This window comes from Labeo rohita, chromosome 8 (assembly GCF_022985175.1).
Source record: "Labeo rohita strain BAU-BD-2019 chromosome 8, IGBB_LRoh.1.0, whole genome shotgun sequence".
Lineage (NCBI taxonomy): Eukaryota > Metazoa > Chordata > Actinopteri > Cypriniformes > Cyprinidae > Labeo > Labeo rohita.
The window spans coordinates 23,199,152-23,221,508 of record NC_066876.1 but is presented as its reverse complement, the minus strand read 5'-3'; the positions used below and the strand labels follow the sequence as shown (position 1 = coordinate 23,221,508).

Genomic DNA, 22,357 nt, shown 5'->3' with positions numbered 1-22,357 from the left:
CATATATTAGTAAACTGTTTTAGGATGACTTGTCAAAATTGGGGTGAGGTTTACTAAAGCTGTTACCAGTCTCTATGTTAAATTGACTTTACTACTTTTGACATTATCTCTTGCTGCCAAATTACATTCACGTCCATAAATCTCAGACATTTTTTTTTTAAAGAAAAATGCAGCTTCCTGCTTCAGTACTTCTAAAGTTAAGATGTAGATCTGTTGATATATACGTGCAGTTTCGACATGCCTGTGCTAATCTAAACCAGATTTATGCTCACCAAGGCTACAAAATATTTGATAAAAATATAATTTAAAAGAACTGTTTTCTATCCCAACATATTTTAAAAATGTATTTATTATTGTGCTAGAAATCAAAATCATGTCTTTAGCATTACATGATCCTTCAGAAATCATTCTTTTATGCTGATTCGGTGCTCAAGAAACATTTAATTTCAATTTAATGCATCCTTGAGGAAAAAAAGTATGAATTTCTTTTTTGAAAAAAACTTCACAAACACAGGAAGCCTTTTAGCACAAGTGTGACAAATGAAGAGCAAAGGATGTGCAATTTGCACACCAGTGACACATGTAACTAGAGCAGATCATCTTTGAAATGACAACAAACTTTCCCCACTACAATAAATTCCTAGTTTGTCAATGGTGAAAAGCCTTGCATTTATTTTTTCCTTCCCAGAAGCTCACCTCATTAGCTTTGTGAAAGAAACAAACAAGAAATACAGGCCCGAGCTGTCAGTCACATACATTTTAAAGTATGCAAAGTCATTTTGTCAACTATTCTGACCTAATTCCATTCCTGTTTTAACTCCTACTAAACACAGCATACTGTATACACATTTATGTAGTGCTTTTTTTATATTTCTCATATGAGAACAGCTCATTTTAGCAGTCATTTGCTTGCACATCTCTTTTATATTCAGGTTTAGGTTTCTTTGGTTAGATGAGATGAACTCTGAAAGGTTAGCTGCACTTGTGGGTGCTCATGCAATGAAGGCAAATTGGAGCAGAAAACCCAAGCGGATCCATGTGTGTAGTTGCACAGCAGCACAATATCAGCATTATTATGTCAGCGTGTAAATAGAACAGATGTGTGTTGTGAGTTACGTGTCTATAGACTGATGTCAGTGCAGCTGTGCTGGCTTTTGTAAGCTGATGTATCACTTAAAGTTGCACTGTAGTAACCTCACAGCATCTGCATTGGTTTGTATGAGTGAGAGTGGCGCGCATGTTTTATAGCTCCTCCCCCTCTTGCCTTCAGTGGGTTGGTATGCCCATATATGGAGGATGAGTCTTGTGGTGTGAGAGGTTTCAGCCAATCAGAGCACGAGGAGTGTTTCTGGTAAGGGGAGGGTGGAGGATACTGTAGGGGGGTGATGTGCCGGTTGAGGGTGTGGTTACGGAGGAGGGGAAAGCTCTGTGTTTGAAAACGAATGTGCTACATGCACATTTGTAGGGTGTGAGGAAGCGGCCATCATTTTGGAGTCAGACGTAAAGGAAACCAAAAGAAACAGGCATTTCAGCTTCTGATACGGAAAAGCCAAAGACAGAGCACGTTTTCTAGCCTGTAACGATGCATTGTAAGTACATTTTTGTTTTTGGTATGTTAAATAATGGTTATAGCTGAGGCTCGTAAGGATGAATCATAATCCTAAACGTGATTTAGTTTCTAATCTAAAGCAACAGATCTGTGTTTCTGTGTTTTTGTGTATGATTATTGGTATTTGATGCGTTTAGATCTTAATGGATATAAATTGTGATATGAATTTAGAGGCGTGGCCTCATGCCGGGTGAGATGATTTTTGCATACGAGCGATTTGGTTTCGGTGGACATTTACATTCCTATATTTGTCAAACACAAGCTTCTCGTTTGAATAAGTGAGAAAATGAGCATTGGAAACTTTAAGTGTCCTTTTCACCCTCTTGTTATTCCGAGCGATCGTAGCTCTCTGTGCCGGCATACAGATGGTAATTTTTCGGGTGGGGGCTGAGCGTAGCCGACAATTGCTGCCAGCATCAGCTGTGGAAACCCCTCCTTCTCCTGTTCTCCTGTTGAGTCCTGTATGTTCATGCCGGCTTGGACGGCACGGCAGAAGCATTGGCAGTAAATTACAGGATGTTTGTGTTGTTTGAGGTGTGGCTGACGTGGTTTGCAAAGCCATTGTGTACACTCAAGGTTTTAGGACATCTGTGCTGTGTTCATATCTTTCCGTCATTCTGCTGGGCAGATGCACTTGTTGTAATAACAGCCGAGTTTTCCAAGAATCATTATTAGTAGTGTATCAAGTAGTGTATCAAGCACTCATCATCAACCCATCATACTTGAATGATGCTTTAATTCCAAATAACTGTTTTCTATTTTAATCTATTTTAAATGTAATTTATTTCTGTGGTTGCAAAGCTACATTTTTTTAGCAGTCATTACTGCAGGCTTCAGTGTCACATGATCTTTTGGAAATAATTCTGATATATTTGTTCCTTATTTATTTCTTCAAATAGTTGTGCTGCCTAATATTTTTGTGGAAAATGTGACCTGTTTGTCAAAAAAAATAAAAAATAAAAAATTTGAAATTAAGAATGTCTTTACTATCTGTTGATCAATTTAATGCATCCTTTCTGGAAAACAAAAAATCTTACTGACCCTAAACTGTTAGTGTAGATCCCAGGTTAAGCCAGATGCAAATACACCAGGAGTGTTGACAGAAAGTCCCTCAGCAGTGCCAGTGGAAAATACAGGACTACTGGATCCCACAAGCACCACAGATGTTGCACCACACGGGTCTTTCTGAGATATATATAGACATTTTGAGATATGACGTTAAGTGAAGGATGAAATTTCAACCAGTTGAACATCAGCTGATATATTAATCTTTAGAAAGGACACATCATTTTTCTTTCACCTCCATGATTTTTTTATTTTTGCTGTCACATTTGAAGGCCAGCAGCACTGTGAATGCAGTATATCACTGTACAGTGAACACATACTCACAGCTTTGGACTGATCACATGACAGCAGATGGCTGATTAAGATGAGATTAAGAATTGAAGGGAGACGAAACTTGAATCTGTGGAATGAAGATGTGTATTTCTCAATAATGAAATGACTGATAGTATTCAAGCATTTGGAAATTCAGGTTTTTAATGTAAAAGGTTGCTTGAGTTTTAAATGTCAACTAGCTTACAGTGTGAGTGTAGTGTGGGAATCTTATGAATGTTCTAAAATGCTGATCAGTTCCATCCTCACCCACCAGCTACAGGACACACAAGGGAACATCAGTCAAACCAGCAATGAGATGCAAAGTCACATGGGTTCATAAATCTCAAATGAACCCCTCCAAATTTTACTAGTGTGCCTTGAGTTTCCGGACAAGGGAGTTTGTTTATGTGGATGTTATCAGGCGAGCTGACGTCAGCTGAGACAAGGATTTGCATCTGCCTTACTGTTGAGTGCATGCTGAGAGTCATTTGGGGCTGGAGAAGGTTACAGTGTGTCTGGTAGGATCTTTTGCCATGGCACCCGCTGAGGGCAGATGAGGGTTGAATCTAATGGGAAGGAAGTTGCCAAGGTGAATTGACTGGAAAGAAGGGGAGGGAAGAGGCAAAATCATTTCTGAGTAAACAATGTCTTGTTTGGACATGTAAATACAGTGATGTTCCTTAAAAACATGGATTGCCATATAAATCGGTTAAAGACAAAAAAGAGTTTTCAAGCATCTAAACAATAAACAATAGACACCCCTTAAAATGTCAGTCAGTGTAATAATAGTTTATATACCAAACAATCTTGTCAGTGCTACCATAATACTTTGTTTTGGGGTCAACCAATATGTTTTTTAGAGATGACGTCGACACCGATTATTACAGATCAGGTAGACCAATAATCGATATTCTGAACCGATATTTATGTCTGATGTAAATTCATGTCAAAATTAAGAGTAACATGGGCTAAGACAACAACTTTCTTTAAATGCTTTTAAATTTTATCAGCAAATTTTTTTATTTTATCAGCAAATCGGTTTTGAAAATGACTGAAACCGATAACCATAAAAATGCTTAATATCGGCGCCGATAATCAGATATGTTTGGTGTAAAAATGAAAATTAATGTCAAAATTAGGAATAACTTGGGCTTTGAGAAAAACTTTCTCTAAATGCTTTTAAATTGTTTTATCGGCAAATCGGTTTTGAAAATGACTGATACCAATAACCATTAAAAAAATGCTTACTATCAGCACCAATAATCAGATATGTTTGGTGTAAAAATGGAAATTAATGTCAAAATAAAGAATAACATGGGCTCTGACAAAAACTTTCTTTAAATGCTTTTAAATAATTTTATCTGCAAATTGCTTTTGAAAATGACCGATATAGATAACCATAAAAATGCTTAATATGGCACAGATAATCGGATATGTTTGGTGTAAAAATGAAAATTAATGTCAAAATTAGGAATAACATGAACTCTGACAAAAACTTTCTTTAGATGCTTTTAAATAATTTTATCGTCAAATCAGTTATTAAAATGAACAATACCGATAACAATAAAAATGCTTAATATCAGCACCGATAGTTGTATATGTTTGGTGTAAAAATAAAAATTAATGTCAAAATTAAGAATAACATGGGCTCTGACAAAAACTTTCTTCAAATGCTTTTAAATAATTTTATCTGCAAATCGGTTTTGAAAATGTTCGATACCGATAACCATAAAAATGTTTAATATTGGCACTGATAATCGGTCAACCTCCAGTAAGTGTTAATAAAAAAACCATATTCATTATCTCATCCCTAAAAGCACCTAAAACCAAAACAAAAACAAAACCTTTTGTGCAAAAGTCATGAAGCACGAGGCGTTTGAATAGCACCAGGTTTGTTTTTCATGCCCTGTGTCTATTTCAGACTCTCTTTCACTTTGTTCGGTACATCTGAAAGCCTGTTTTTCTTTCCGCTGGCCATTTCTGATTGTTCTCATCATGTGAGCCCTGCAGCCAGAGCTCATTACAGAAGGGCGATAGCGTCGCTGGCATGTGTTTTCATGGCAGCGGCATGTAAAAACAACATGCCGTTCTAAAGGTGCCGAGGTCAGGCTTTGGAATGGAGAGGCCAGAAGATAATATAAGGGTGGGCAGCAATATTTTTACTGGACGTGGTGATGTATTTCCAGTTTTCGGAAATGATACTCTCACTGTTCAGTCCACCCTGAGAGATAAGGAGCCAGAGGCCATGTTCAGAAATTTTGTGGAATAATATGGTCATCTGCCAGAGCAATTGACCTTTCAATGGTTTTCAATAAGATTATTTATTCAGGGGGTTATTATAAAACATTGTGAAGGGAGACTAATTTGATTTTGGACAACTTGTTCCCAAAGTTTGATATAATAGTGAATGATCTTCTTTGACTGAAGGGGGAAAACCATATGTTGATTTTGTGTGGGGAAACCCTACAGATGAAAAGGGAATGCCCTGTTGAAGTCTTAGTTTAGTACAATTTCATGCTTTTTTTTGACCATGTGACTGTCACATACTCAATTCACATGCTTACTTTTAGATTTAGACATTGACTCACATCATATTCACTGTTGAACTGTAGTCCAGCATTTATAGTGCATGCCATGATTTATTATTGCTGTACCTGCTTGTATTATGTTGCTTGCTACAGTATATTTTCTGTAGACAGACTTTTTAACATGACATCAATAAAGCCAACTTGAATAAAATTACTGATATTGGACATTACAGCATATTAATTGTCCTTCTAACAAGCTGTACACTTAAAAAAATGTATAATTATTTGCATTAAGGGATGACCTTTCTTGAACAATCATCATGGGAGTATGAATTTTTGACATTTTCAAATAAATTCTAAGCAAACATTATGTAAAATAAGCATTAATTCAAATTTTTTTTATTTGCTTATTGTATATACATCTCATTTGCAGTTATTAAATTGTACATATTTGCTAAAGGCCACTCTTCTCCTTTTAGATATTGACATTATGCATTGAAAAAAAATCGGTTGAGTGCTACTCCTAACACTCTGTGTCTATTCTCATTAGTGACCGCTTGTGAACCTACGGCCATGTCCACAGCTGTAGTGATGGACCATCCAGGGGACGCGAGCCTCCTCCAGTCCTGTGGAACAGCAGACAGTCTCGCCTCCCTGGAAGATGTCGCCGCTGAGTCTACAGCAAAGTCAGTTCCTTTTCATCTCTTGTTTTTTTTTATGTACAAATACAACTAACACTGCATACTAGGTCAGGTCTGCAACTAAATTCCCATGGTTATTTATACGTACAAGCTTGACAAGCCACCTTAGTTTTGTGTTTGTAAACATAAAAAATGGAAACCATGTGTTGTCATTGTATTAAAACTGGTTGTATTACCACTGGATGTTTGACTGAATGCCAGATTCATAAAATAAAGATACGGTACTTTTAACATAGTGAATAACATCAATGCATCAAATAAAGATCCATTACATCATCACTTTTAATGTCCTTTACTGCTGTTGTGTAAAGGAAGAAAATAAAATAGAAAAAAAAATCAATTTTCTGTTATTTTGTGGTGATGGCAACACTGAATTTTAAGCAGCCATTATTACAGTCTACATTCTGAAGACATTTACTACAGTCTACATTTTTTCTTAGAATTGCATGATACAAACGTACAATTCTGACTTTTTTTCAGAATTGTGAGATATAAACTCACAGTTCTGAGAAATAGTCACAATTGCATGATATAGACTATATCTCACAATTCTCAGCAATACAGTCGCAATTCTGACTTTATAACTCGCAATTGTGAGTTTATAACACAATTCTGACCTAAAAACTCGTGATTGCGACTTTATCTTACAATTCAAATTACATCTTAAGACTTTTTTTTAAAAGCACTGACAATGTTGACATTGCATTTTACATAGAAGAACTGTGTCATGTGACTTCGTCAGAGGCTAAAATTCACTGCAAGGCAACTGTAATCGACCCTTATAAGCATAAAAGACCAGAAGTTCGCACTGTGGTGAAAGACATTAACACTCATTTAATCTAAAGCACCCAGAATGCAAGTAATGTAAGGTGATACTCATGGTTGTCTGGGAGAAAAATGAAACCATTCCAGTTCCAGAATGCTACTTGTCTGGAAAAGTCATTATTCGATTTCCTTATTTCCTCACAGTGACTCATCGGAGGAGGAATCAGCATGTGCCAGGGAAGTGCAATCAAAAACCAAAGCCGAACAGAGCATGCACACAGAATCAGGTGAGATCACACACCCTCGCTGTTTAGCAAACACTCGCAAATCACTTTAAACTCGCAAACACTTGGTTGAAAAGTCTGGAACATGTTCTCACTGTCTTACAAACAAACATACTCGCTTACTCTCACTTATATACACGACTATAACCGCCATTTTGAACACATGCCGTATACATCTTTTTGAGGCTCTGAAACTGGCATGTGTGCATTCAAGTCTGCACTACACAGTTAAAGTGCAGAGCGAAGGTAAGCTGGCCGGAGCACTAACCCGCAACTCGCGTCTCAAAGCCCCTCAGTGTTTTCATCATGAAAACTCTTATGTAACTTCCACTTTAAGAATCTGAAATCAATAAGGCTTTGACTGCTTAGTAGAGGAAGCATTTGAAAAGGAAGCTGCTGTCTCTATGCTAAGTAACTTCCCTTTCCACACACAGCATGTTTCTATATAGAAATTTTACAATCACATACAAGTGTTTAAAAAGGTTAAACAGTTGCAGAGCAATTTGAAAACAGCCCATGTGTGAACGTCCAGAAGTTCTATTGCACTAGTGTGGCCTGTTGTGTTTACAGAAGATAACACGGTTTTGAATGAGGTCATCAAGTCACATGACCTTGGATTACAGGTCAAGCTGCTGTGATGGCTTTATTTTGATTTCAAACAGTTTCCCAGAAGTCAGCATATAGCTATGGGTTTATCAGACTGATACTGCACAGGACGTTGTATAATGCTTGGGGTGGCTTTCTTCCCCTTTCATACACAGCTGCAAAATCAGTCAAGATAAATTCCTGTTCATAGTATTCTCAGTCTTCGGTTTTGTTCATTTTTAAGGTTTTTAAGGTGTAATGTGTAATTTCTGCACTATTGCCATTTGTGAAAAAAATGACACACTGCACCTTTAAATTTAAAATGTTCACAGTGTTCATGTGCACAGAAATACACAACACGGATAATAAAGTATAAAATAACATTAACGTACCATAGTATTAAGATGTTACTCTTTGAATACAGTAGTGTATGAATTTGTTAAAGGGATAGTTCACCCAAAAATGAAAATTGTCATTAATTATTCACCCTCATGTCACCCGTAAGATGTTCATCTTCAGAAATCCAACAGCTTTCTGACCCTGCATTCACTGACCCAACTGATCTTTGAAGATATGTGAATATACATTGCCAGAGGCTGACAAGAAAGAGAAGAAATAGTTGAATAAAATCGTTATTTTTGGTTTCCTTTGCACAAAAAAAGTATTCTCATAGCTTCATATAATCATGGTTGAACGCTAATGTCACATGGACTATTTTAACAATGTCCTTACTACCTTTCTGGGCCTTGAATTTAGTAGTGCAGTCTATGCAGGGTCAGAAAGCTCACAGATTTCATCAAAAATATCTTAATTTGTGTTCGGAAGATGAACGAAGGTCTTACAGGTTTGGAACGACGTGACTGTGAGTGATTATGACAGAATTTTCATTTTTTGGGTGCACTATCTCTTTAATATTTCAGCATTGTATCTCAATGTACTACTTAAAACCATAACTTTACCTTGTTACTCCTACAAACAGTTTTATAGGGGTTGTCTGGTTACAAATGGTTGATTTAGGGCTATCAAGCGATTAATCATGATTAATCGCATACAAAATAAAAGTTTGAATTTGCCTTATATGTGTGTGTACTGTGTGTAATTATTATGTGTATATATAAATACAAACACATTCATGTATGTAGTTAAAAAATATTTACAAGTTTATGTATTTATTATAATTATATATTATATTATTTTATATAAATAAAAATATTTTCTACATAAATAACATTTCTCTTAAATATATACATCAATTTGTGTATTTATATATGCATAATAATGACACAGAGTACACACGCATATATTAGGCAAACTCAAACCTTTCTTTTGTATGCGATTAATCGCGATTGATCGTTTTACAGCCCTAGATTACATGATGATCAGACAACAGTGTCCAAAAATTACATACGTTTAAATGACAATAAATGGCTGTTTCCTTTGTAGGTGCCACCCCTCGTCCCAACTCCCTCTCCCTGCCGACTAAAGGCTCAGAGCTCTGGACTACACACAGGGATGGAGAGGTGAAGCTCAGAATGGGTGAGTCCGGACCTGAGGCTGAACCTCCTTTGACTGTGAACCAGTTGTTCACTAATACAGTCCAACGCTTCGGCAACTACAACGCGCTGGGCTGGAAAGAGGGAGAACGGTGGAACACCATGACCTACAACGAGTACTACAAGTCTTGCCGCATTGCTGCCAAGAGCTTCCTTAAGGTGAGGACTGTTAAAGGGATAGTTCACACAAAAATAAAAATTTTGTCATAATTACTTATCCTAATGACATTCCAAACTTGTTAGACCTGATGAAATCCAAGAGCGTTTTGAGCCTGCATAGACAACAACGCAACTGACACATGCAAGGCACAGAGATCTAGTAAGGACTTCGTTGAAATAGTGACAGTAGTGATTCAACTGTAATTTTATGAAGCTACAAGAACACTTTTTGTGTAAACTTCAATCAACAAATTCTTGTCTTCCGTGTCAATCGACACGCATTCACGAGAGTACCACGATGCAGTAGCTGACATAGATAAAGTCAGCTAGACTGAAACCAGCAGAAATTACAACACCATTCAATATGTAACACACAAAACCAAATCTGAAAAGCAACTGACAGACTGTCAACTACCCTGCGACTCTTTCACTCTGATCCCGGGCCTTATTGTTCAGCCCTAATCGTAACACAAAGGTGAGAAGCATTAACAGGCTGAGTTTCGAGTCTAGCACCTAGGTACCATAACAGACTTGACCCATTGCTTTCTATTGTTTAACAATTAACTAGTAATTTTCATTATCCACTTGACACTGCTGTCGAGATTATGGCTGTTTAGCATTACAGTCTTATCTGAAATGACTCTGTGAAGTCCCTGATAAAAGGGAATGTTTTTTCCTAATGGTGCCTGATAAACAACACTTAAAACCATATAAACACACAAACTGATGTAACAGTTATTGAGATCACAGACAGATCTCATGCAGTCACTGTTGTGTCTTTGAGTAAAGCATTTGACCTCCGGTTACTTCAGGGAGAAAGTGTCCCAATTAGTGCACTGTATGATAAGGGGTCTGGGACGAGTCCTGGTCCTGTTTCACCATAATTTCAAAACAGAAATTAGAAATAAAGTAACTTAAGCCCTTTTTTTTTTTTTACATTTATTTCCATTATGGTAATTAAAATTCTATTTATCTATGTTCAAATTAAAGTAATAAGAATTAGAGTGAATGTTCTATTCTTTATTCAAAATATATAATTTCCCATTTTGCCTTTTGCGTTTGGGGTGTAACATGACCTGGACGTGCTCTTGAACTGATTTTAATCAATTCAAGAACATTTGAGCAGCTTGAGGATATTTGGCCACATAAGCTGAGAATAGTTTCTCTCTTTCCAGTGGAAAGCTTTTGTTTATCGTCTTCAGTTTTTCCAAGTCCTAGTCTTGGGATGAGGTTTAACTCCCAATTGGAAACATTCTCCCTGTGGGGAACAGGACGTCATGCCTGGTGGCCAATGTGGGCACATTTCCATGGTTTTGTTTGTGGTGAAACAAAAAAGGAGTGTAACTTGTCCTACTCAAACCCTGTGGGAGCAATTCAGATCGAGTTGTGTAAACCCTAGGCAGCATAAACACAAAGAAAAGACTTTACAAAAGAGGTGTAAGGTGGCACGACATGCGTTCGGGAATTTGTCTGATGTGACTGCAGCTTGGCACATTCATCCATACTAAAAAAATAATAGAAAAAAGTCTGACTCACTAAAGAATCGTTACTTTAAGCTGGATATTTTTACTGTTGTTTTTTTTTTTTTTTTTTAACTGCTCGACACATTGTTTATCTCTAAAGTCTTGTTACAAGAACTGGATGACATTTTGTAGTTCCTGAATTAGCAAACATCTTAAATGGAGATAAATGCAAAACTTTAAGCTTTAAATCAGGCCTACGTACATGTGCTAACTGTGTGTATGTTCACAGCTTGGTCTGGAGCGGTACCATGGCGTCGGTATTCTCGGGTTCAACTCTGTCGAGTGGTTTATTGCTGACATCGGGGCTATTTTAGCTGGGTAAGTGTTTACAATTAGGATGTTTTCCACTTTGTCATTTATATGAGTCTTCAAATCAACCACAAACATATATGCAGTCTGCTATAATAACTCATTATCAGCAAATAGCTGTGTTTGTCCCAAACAAAGCTTTAATCATTTCATCAAATGATTCATTAAGTAGTGGCTTCTCTTGTGCCATAAACTGTCCGGCTGTCTTTATGACTTTAGTGCAGACAGATGGTTAAAGGCACAACCTGCTTTGTTAAACGGCATAACCTAGTCTGGATCGGTAAACACATAGGTGGAGTCAGAATTGTGGTTGTTGTCCTGTTGTAGAACTGTTCACCTTGTGGTTACAGCGTTAACTTGAGGATGTTTATTGTGTCGTTGACAGGGGTTTTGCTGTGGGCATCTACACCACCAACTCGCCTGAGGCATGCCAGTATGTGGCAGAGAACTGCCAGGCCAACATCCTTGTGGTGGAAAACCACAAACAGCTGCAGAAGATCTTGCAGGTAATGAGAGTGAAGGAGCCATTTTCAAATAAACCTATCTAGAAGCTTTTCTAAAACTCAGATCAGAATTTTTATCTACACTACTGTTCAAATCTTTGGAGTCAGTTTAAATGTTTTTGAAACAAGTCTTTTTATACAGTAAAAACAGTATTTTTGTGATTTTTTTTTTTTTAAAAAGTTCAAAAGAATAGCATTTATTTGAAACAGAAACATATTTAAATCTAGATAGTAATAAATAGTGTGAAAATGCAGAAAAAAAAATCCTTAAGCCCTAAATTCTCATAATTTTAATTACAAAAATACAAAAAAACAACATTAATAAAAAGAATTATAATAATAATATTATTTAAAGAATATAACATTTATTTTTTACAATAATAATTTTACAATAATAATAGTAAAGAGAATGCCTTTATAAATGTTAATTGTTCTGCCTTTAAAGGAGAAGTTCACTTTCAGAATGAAAATTCCATGATAATTTACTCACCCCCATGTCATCCAAGATGTTTACGTCTTTCTTTCATCAGTTGAAAAGAAATTAAGGAAAACATTCCAGGATTTTCTCCATATAGTGGACGTCAACAGAGGCCAACGCATTGAAGGTCCAAACTGCAATTTCAATGCAGCTTCAAAGGGCTCTACACGATCCCAGCGGAGAAATAAGGGTCATTTTCTTTTCAACCACAAATGCTAGTCTTGCACTAGCTCTTCGATGCGCATGTGCATTGGAAAAGTCACGCGCGGTTAGTTCTTCGTCTGTGTACTTTGGTTCAAAAAGGTAGTGTAGGGTGAAAAATTCCATTTTATTTTCTCTTCAAACTTCAAAATCATCCAACGTCGTTGTTTTGTAAAGGCCGTTTGACTTTCTTTGCACGTTCGCTTTGTAAACACTGGATCACGTATGCGTGATTTACGTAATGTGTGAGGTAAAGCTAGTCCAAGACGAGCATTTGTGGATTAAAAAAGTATATAAATTTGTATTTTTCTTAGAAAATGACAGATCGTTTTAATAGATAAGACCCTTATTCCTCGTTGGGATCGTGTAGAGCCCTTTGAAGCTGGATTTAAACTTCACTTTGGACCTTCAACCCGTCGACGTCCACTATATGGAGCAAAATCCTGGAATGTTTTCCTCAAAAACCTTAATTTCTTTTCAACTGAAGAAAGACCACCAATGTCATCCAAGATGTTCATGTGAGTAAATTTTCATTCTGAAAGTGAACTTCTCCTCTAATTTAGCTGGTTATTTCTGGTCTCAGTTCTCATATCTGTTCCTCAGGGTCTCTAGTTTAATCAGACGTTCATGTCACCTGAATAAACACATTAAAAATTAGGCTTCCATCTGCTGTAGGCTTTTTCCTGACGATATCTTATTCTTCGTGTGTGTGCTTCATTTCAGATCCAGGACAAGTTACCACACCTAAAAGCCATTATCCAGTACAAAGATGAGCTGAAAGAGAAAAAGCCCAATCTCTACACGGTACATTTGATTAGTCAAATATTTTCAATTCAGCTCTCAGACCATAATCTTTCTGTTTTAATCCCCCTCCATTACTAATTGAAATCTGACATTTGCTATGTAAATATCCGATACACACAGTGGGCAGAGTTTATGGAGCTGGGCCGCGACGAGCCTGATGCTCAGCTGGATGATATCATCAGCTCCCAGAAACCTAATCAGTGCTGCACACTGATCTACACATCCGGAACCACGGGCCAGCCAAAGGGAGTCATGCTTAGTCACGACAACGTAAGCTGAATGCAAAACATACCCTGTATTTAACCCAAAACTTTTGAGCAAACTGTAACAAAAACCTAAGGAAATATGGACTACTATGGATTCACCTGTCGTACTAAAATATTCACTCTCTACTTCTATAGCTCACATGGACAGCATTTGCAACTGGCCGAGATGTGAGCCTCACAGATGCAGATAAGCAACAGGAAGTGGTCGTGAGCTACCTACCACTTAGCCATATTGCTGCACAGATGATTGACATCTGGCTTCCCATGAAAGCAGGAGGAGTCACGTACTTTGCACAGCCTGATGCACTGAAGGTTAGTGTGCAAATTACATATTGTTTGCTCTTATTATTTCAGACTAGTGCTAAAATGCTTCCTGCGTTTATTACGTTTTTTACTTTTATTTAGCGAGGACGCATTAAATTGGTCAAAAGTGACAGTAAAGACATTTATAATGTCATAAAAGATTGTAACAATTTCTTGAAAAATAGTAAGCAGCACAGCATTATTTTAAATTGTAATAATTTTTGATCAAATAAATGCTGTTTTGGTGAGCGTAAGTGCACACAGTTCTTTGAAAGTTAGTGAACGTGTATCCATCTGTTTTGTGTACGTAAGAGAAGATCCTTCCACGGAAAATCTTGTTAGTTTAAACCAACTGTATAATCCTTTTAAAGAGATTTTTCACTGAGTCTTTTGATGAAACGCACATCTTAGTCATGCAGCTCTCTCACACAGAAAGGCTTTTGTGATGTTCAAAAGTGTTTTATTTTCATTCCTTTCTGTATGCAGCTGTATGCAGATCTGCTGATGTTTTATTAAAACGGGCATATGATGTGACCCCTGTGATCTCTGAGCATGTGATATCTGTAGTGGCTCACCCAGGGGGTTGCAATGTTTTATAATAGAGTCACTGATTTAGGATCACGGAAACTGACATGACATACCTGCTCGTGTCACCTGACATGATCTTGGGTGTGTCAGCTGATGTTGGCATGCACACGTGAACATGAAGCCTTTGGCAAACCATGCTAAGACTGCTTAGATGCGTATTAATAGGCGTCACTGTATGTTCCAGGGTTCTTTGGCTAACACTCTACGTGAGATACGCCCTACCGCGTTCTTGGGTGTCCCACGGGTGTGGGAGAAGATGCAGGAAAAGATGAAGTCGATCGGAGCCAAATCGTCCACCGTGCGTCGGAAAGTGGCATCCTGGGCCAAAGACGTGGGCCTGCAGACCAACCTCAACAAAATGGAGCTGTATGTGAACACACACCTAAACACACACACATAAAAAACAAGGTAGAAACATTTAGACACAAACATGATTGTCAGTCTTCAACAAGTGACAGCCATCTGTAATTTACACTATCTGTAACTATCTGTAATTTACATATACATTTGCATGCAGAAGTCTGAGACCTGAAAACCTGAAATTCAAAATCTGTTTTGAGGAATCTATTTTTAGGAATGAGAATAAATAAATTATTTAAATAAAATATTTAGATATATAAAGAATTCTTGTATGCAATTTTCTTATAATAAAAATAAATTTGAAAAAAAAAAAATTCGAATCAACTTTTCACCCAAACTTGTATAATTAATATAATTTAATTAGAAACAATTTGTATTAATTTAGAAAAATGTAACATAGAAGTGGTCTCAGATTTTTGGACCCAGTTAAATCAGCCAAAAAAGTAAAACATGGCTTCTTTTTTTGAAAAATCTTGGATTCAAAAACTATTTTAAACCTGGTTTTAGGAATTTAATACTTAAAAAAAAAAAAAATGTAATTTAATTTTAGATTTTAATTTCAAAAACATTCTAGAAATATTAATACTTCTTAATAATAAAATATTCAAATAAAATATTTATTTATATTAAGAATATATTGTCAGATTTCCTTCTTAAGAATATTTGTGATGTCAGAATTTCTACCTAAATAATAAAGTACTAATAAATTAAATAAATATAAAATATTTCAAATTTTTAATCAAATTAATGCTAATATTGATTTTGAATTGAAATTAGTATTAAATTAGAAAAATGCAAAATAGAAGTGGTCACAGTTTTTGGGCCCTAAATAAGTCAGCTGAACCTGAAAAAATAAATGCTATAAAAAATTAATTTAATTTAATTAAAAAAAAAAAACATTCTAGAACAATTAATAAATATTGATCAAATATTATAATAAAATAATTATTTATATTAAGAATAGGTCAGATTTTCTTAATAAATAATAAAATACTCTAAAAAAGAAAATGCAAAATAGAAGTGGTCAGCGTTTTTGGACCCCAAGTAAGTCAACTTAAACTGAAAAAAATAGAATGGCTTTTACCAGTTTAGTTGGAAATATTAATACATCTTTTAGTGGCATCTTTTAGTAGTTAACGTGATATAATATTAGTATAAATTCTAAGCTATGTATTAATGGAGAGAAATGGTCTTGTGTCCTCAGTAATGGCAACCTATCCAGAAAGCCATTTAACTACCGACTGGCGAAGCGTCTGGTGTTCCGGAAGGTTCGTAAAGCGCTGGGACTGGATCGCTGTACGAGGTGCTACACCGGAGCAGCTCCCATAACCAAAGACACACTAGAGTTTTTCCTCAGTCTGGACATTCCTCTGTTTGAGCTCTACGGCATGAGCGAGAGCTCTGGACCGCACACCATCACAGTGTCCGATGCCTTCAGACTCACCAGGTACTGAAACCTTCATTTCCTTAAGGCTAGTTTAGTCATTCCAGCGTTAAAGTTTAGTTGATTTCTCACTTGCATCTCTTTCTCAGCTGTGGAAAGGTACTTCCAGGCTGTAAGACGAAGATCTTCAACCCTGACCCTGATGGCAATGGAGAGATTTGTTTCTGGGGTCGTCATGTGTTCATGGGCTATTTGAACATGCCCGATAAAACCGAAGAGGCTCTGGACGCAGATGGCTGGCTGCACTCGGGTGACCTCGGCAAACACGACCAGGACGACTTCCTGTTCATCACCGGACGCATTAAAGGTAATGACAGTCGATCGAAAACAGGAACTTAACCAGAACTGAAACCACTGAGCAGTTTCGTAGGGTTTTTAATTATAAAGTGCCCACAGATTTCAATGGGATTTAGTCTAGTGCATGTAATGAAGTTCATGTTTGTATCCCAGAGCTCCTCATCACAGCCGGAGGTGAAAATATTCCCCCAGTGCCAATTGAGGATGCAGTTAAAGAGGCCGTTCCGCTCATCAGCAATGCGATGCTTATCGGAGACAAGAGAAAGTTCCTCTCAATGCTGCTCACCATTAAGGTAACACTACAGGGCAGATAACCTCACTATTAACCTAATCAGGTACAATGTGATAAAGCAAAGTGATGAAAGCTCCTATCCATAAATCTGAGCATTTTTCTTAACCAACCATGATTGACGAGTGACATTTTGTCAGATGTTTTGATATCTCTATGGCTTTGTGCTGTGACTCTGTCACCAAAATCTTATTAACATTATTAAACAGTTCAGGACTAAAGGAGAAGTTTGTAACTTTGATTATTTAACATTGCTGATTCATTTGTAATGGCATTCTTGAGTAATCTTGACCAATGTCATGTTCTCCTGAACCTGAATGATGTAAATCTAATCGTTACATCTCATCCAAGGGCTCTTGCACAGAGTTGGGTTATGTAAGGTTACAAAGATAACGCTCATTTTAAAAATGCATGAATACATTTTTACTACACCTTAATGAGATCGTATCAGTATGATCAAGTGTTACTGTTATCAAACAGCGTTTATAACCTTAAAAACAGCTGCCAACCAGTGGACAGTGTGTGTAACTACATATTGCACGCTTTTTCTCGGGATCACTGCGCCCCCTGGTGGCAACCAACAGTACTAAAATCAATTTTCCGTTTAGAAGTTGAAAAATGTAACTAATTAGTGCTGTTTGCTAACACTAGTAATATAATATGTGCATTATATTTAATTTAAACGTATTGGTGTTCATATTTAAACAATGAGTAGTAAACGTGTGTAACTTGTCTAGTGCGTTACCGATATGAATAATGATTCAAAATCATGCAGTTTTTTGAGTACATGTGTGATATAACTTTTCTAAGACAGTTTTTACCCGGTGGACAATTTAAAAAAAAAATGGGGCATAAGGGAACTGGGTCATTTTTACAGACCAAATTAGAGAAATCCTAGCAACTGCATAACGTTAGTAAGCGTTCAGAACGCCTTTGCAACCGACATGATTAAAAGCCGTCGGAAGACCACATATTTGCACCCTGGCAACCAACAACACCTTAGCATCATGTCGAAAGTGTTTTGCACAATTAAGACTTAAACTGAGATTTATCTAAATATTTTAACAAAAGACTTGTTTAATCTAATACATAAGAGTTAAAGTCAAGAGTTTACATACACCTTGAAGAATCTTATTTACCAAAATAAGAGGGATCATACAAAATTCATGCAGTTTTTCTTTAGTACTGACCTGAATAAGATATTTGCACATAGTCCACAAGAGAAAATAATAGTTGAATTTGTTAAAATGACGCCATTTAAGAGTTTGCATACACTTGATTCTTAATATTGTGCTGTTGCCTAAATGATCTACAGCTGTTTTTTTTTTTTTGTTTTGTTTTTGGGTTTTTTTTGTGTGAATTTTTTTTTTTTTTTTTGTTCATGAGTCCCTTTTTTGTCCTGTGATTTTGAGATCCATCTTTTCACATTGGGGACAACTGAGGGACTTGTATGCAACTATTTCATAAAGGTTCAAACGCTCACTGATGCTCCAGAAGGAAACACGATGCATTAAGAGGTGGGGGGTGAAAACTTTTTGCATTTGAAGATCAGGGTAAATTTAGCTTATTTTGTGTTCTGGGAAACATGTAAGTATTTTCTATAGCTTCTGAAAGGCAGCAAAATAATAAAAATGTACAAATCTTCAGTACACCCCTGGCTCTTAATACATCATGTTTCCTTCTGAAGCATCAGTGAGCGTTTGATCCTTCTGTAACAGTTGCATATGAGTCCCTTAGTTGTCCTTAGTGTGAAAAGATGGATCTCAAAATCGTACAGTCATTGTTGGAAAGGGTTCAAATACACTAAAATGCTGAAAAACCAAAGAATTTGTGGGACCTGAAGGATTTTTCTGAAGAACAGTGGGCAGTTTCACTGTTTGGGACAAACAAGGGACTCATGAACAACTATCACTAAAAAAAAAAAAAAAAACAGCTGTGGATCATTCAGGTAACAACACAGTATTAAGTATCAAGTGTATGTAAACTCTTGAACGGGGTCATTTTTATAAATTAAGCTATTATTAAGCTATTGTAAACGTCTTTTATGTGAAGCATCTTATTCAGGTCAGTACTAAATAAAAATAACATGCATTTTGTATGATCCCTCTTGTTTTGGTCAAATAATTAACATTTTGCAGATTCCGCAAGTTGTATGTAAACTTTTGACTTAAATTGTAACTTGCCGTTAGAAATCGCTTATGACTCTTCTTTTCTGCTTTCAGTGTCAGGTTAACAATGAAACGGGTGCTCCCGAAGACGAACTGACTCCTGAGGTGGTGGAATTGTGTCAAAAACTCGGCAGCACATCCACACGAGTCAGCGAGATCGCCAGTGGCCGTGACCGACTCGTATACAAGACTATTCAAGAAGGCATCAACCGCGTCAATGAGAAAGCCACCTCTAACGCCCAGCGCATCCAGAAATGGACCGTCTTGGAGAAGGATTTCTCCATCTTTGGCGGAGAGCTGGGTAAGTCTGCTATTAATTAACTTTCTGTGCGTTATTTGTGAGCAATTATGTTGATTAAAGTCAATATAGGTTGTTTGTTTAGCTGTTTTAAATTCTCTCTCGCAGGGCCCACAATGAAGCTCAAGAGGCCAGTGGTCATGAAGATGTACAAAGACCAAATTGAGAACTTTTACAAAGAAGTCTTGACCCCAACCACCCCAGACAACCCTCTGCCTTCTAAATAGGTGTCCAACAAAAGGCCTTGTCACCCACTTCAGTTATCGGAGACAAAGAGACTGACACGGTCTAAAAACACACACACACTTAACATAGGAACACCACTCAGACCTTGTGTTTTGCTTGGTTTTGCGTTAATATTTGTTCAGGGTTTTGTACTTGTTGTTTATTTCATACTGTTTACATTTTTCTGTGTTATAGCAAGAAGGAAAACTCGTTTATGAAACAAAAAGCCATTTTTTTTTATTTTATTTTTGTGGTGATTTACTATTTATTTTCTTGCCTAATTATAATGAAGTGTCTTTTGAGCCATGTTCTCGATTTATATGTAAGTGCAGGTGATTTGAATGTCTGTGTTTAAAGATACCAATTAATTTATGGTTAAATTTATCAACAAAGTTTGAGAAACCTTAATATCTAACAAGCAAATGTATGCATTAGGCATGACTGAATTCTTCAAAAACAGCATTTGGCAGTTGTGCTTGTTTGTCAACAGCACTGTAAACTACTGCCACCAAAAATACTGATTGTTTAAAGAAAACTTGATGTTTGCAGAGTAACATCCTCAAGACCTCATTCTGTGAAGATCATTTAGCAAGAATCCCGTTCCATACAAGCCATAAATGTTTCTGTTTGCTTGTTTTTGTAACCAAATGCATCATATTTGTTTGAATGTTTGTTTCGCTTATGCAGTTGATTTGAATTCTTTGTAAAATGAACTTGTTATATAATGTAAATACGTATTGCATACATTTGCTCTTCTTCTGTGGTCTTATTTGATGCTTTGCTGCGTCACTTGACAATCCTCAAAGTAGCAAGAGGTTGGATGTTGTGCGGTCTAGTGTCAGCATGAGCTTTATGAAAAAACATCTAATCTGGACTGAGTGAAGCGGTTAATATTTATCTTATTAATGAAAAAAGGGATATGAAGGAGTCAGAATTTGATTCGCCAAGCTATGCTGCATTATTTTTTTGCTTTGCATGTGCAATAAGGACATTTCGACCAAAAAGTTAACAGATTTTATTTATACTGTATGCTGCATAGTAAAAAGATTACAATGCAATTTAGAAAAAGCATATGGGTTGATCAAAGAGGTTGAAAGATCAAACTTTGGAAGGTTTGTGAAGTAGGAAGTGCTATTTAATCAGTCAAGTGCTTGAACATACAAACAAACTTAACTGCAAATCACTCAATGCAAATCCAAAGATTTGATTTTGCCTCTGTAAATAGATAAATACAGCTTTCCTCAAATACTGGACCTGATACTCCAAAGTGTGTATACTCTTTGACTGCATAGCATGACCACAGCGAGGCCTTTTTGTACATAGGAAGACTTTTAGTAATCTGTGCATGAGACAAGTTGTTTGCTCAATCAGAACTGGTGAGAATGAAGGTAGAGCTAGTATGTGATTTCCTTTCTTCTATCTGGGATTTCTATTATGGTTTCAACTAAATTACTCTTTGGGGTTTTTTTCAAAATTCACTTGCATTTTGTTTCCTTTTAGACAAAAATACTGTGACGGTTTAATGTAAATCTGACCTAGATCATGACAAACATGAAGGATAGTCCATTTGGAAATGTGCAAACATGAACATGATGTGAAGTCTCAGACTGTGAAAGATTTGCCTGGTTTTACCTGACTCTGAACACTCCTGGAAAGGGTGACAATTTGTTGTGCATAGTGTGACGTTAAGGGTTTTTGAACCGTGCATGTCATTGCTGAAACTGGATTACTGAACATAGTTGATTTTGGGAGAGTAGAACTCCAGGTTTCTACTTGTATGTATGTGTGAATTATCCCTTTACTGGACAATAAATGTGATATAACCATAATCAGGACTTGAGAGTTTTTGTCCTTTGACTTGAAATGAATACTAACTGGTCACCACAATCAATGCCATTTCAATGAAATACAGCTAGTAAAAACGTGAGATGATTCCATATGTGTTTTATCAGATGATGGGCTTGTAATAGGAATTGTTAACTCAGGGTGGTTTTAACCCTGTTAAAGGATTAGTTCACTTCCAGAATGAATATTTCCTGATAATTTACTCACCCCCATGTCATCCAAAATGTTCACGTCTGTCTTTCCACAGTCGAGAAGAAATGAAGGTTTTTGAGGAAAACATTCCAGGATTTTTCTCCATGTATTGGACTTCAATGCGAGCCAGCAAGTTGAAGGTCCAAACTGCAGTTTCAGTGCAGCTTCAAAGGGCTCCACATGATCCCAGCCGAGGAATAAGTGCCTTATCTAGGTAAAACATCTGTCGTTTTCTAAGAAAGATACAAATTTATATACTTTTTTAACCACAAACGCTCCTCTTACGCTAGCTCGACCTCATTACTAATCACGGACGCGTGACGTAGGCGGAAGTAATGTTACCGACCCAAAGTGCAAAGAAAGTCAAAAGGCCTTTACAAAAAAGGTGAAACAGCGACGTCGGACGATTTTGAAATTGGAGGAAAAAAATAGATGGAGTTTTTCGCTCTACCCTAACTTTTTTAACCAAAGTACACAGATTTAGAACTAACGGCAAGTGACTTTTACAATGTGATACGCAATGCGTAAAGCCGCGCATGCGCATCACATTGCTAATGCAATACCAGCGTTTGTGGTTAAAAATTATATATTTTTTTTATTTTTTAAGAAAATTACCGTTCGTTTCGCTAGATAAGACCCGTATTCCGCTGAAACCGAACTATATAACAGCTCAACTACACTGTGTGCATAATTATTAGGCACG

General features: G+C 36.6%; 1 protein-coding gene across 1 annotated transcript; it reads left to right on the top strand.

Annotated features, from left to right (window-relative positions):
* The first annotated feature begins 1,409 nt into the window (after positions 1–1,409).
* On the top strand, positions 1,410–21,446 carry acsbg2 (acyl-CoA synthetase bubblegum family member 2). The gene is made up of 15 exons (XM_051117184.1): positions 1,410–1,589; positions 6,065–6,200; positions 7,185–7,267; positions 9,293–9,561; positions 11,314–11,402; positions 11,779–11,899; positions 13,299–13,379; positions 13,500–13,649; positions 13,781–13,957; positions 14,721–14,902; positions 16,101–16,343; positions 16,430–16,647; positions 16,791–16,930; positions 19,149–19,395; positions 19,501–21,446. The coding sequence occupies exons 1-15, from the start codon at positions 1,583–1,585 to the stop codon at positions 19,617–19,619; spliced, it is 2,262 nt and encodes a 753-aa protein (XP_050973141.1). The 5' UTR covers positions 1,410–1,582; the 3' UTR covers positions 19,620–21,446.
* The last annotated feature ends 911 nt before the right edge of the window (positions 21,447–22,357 follow it).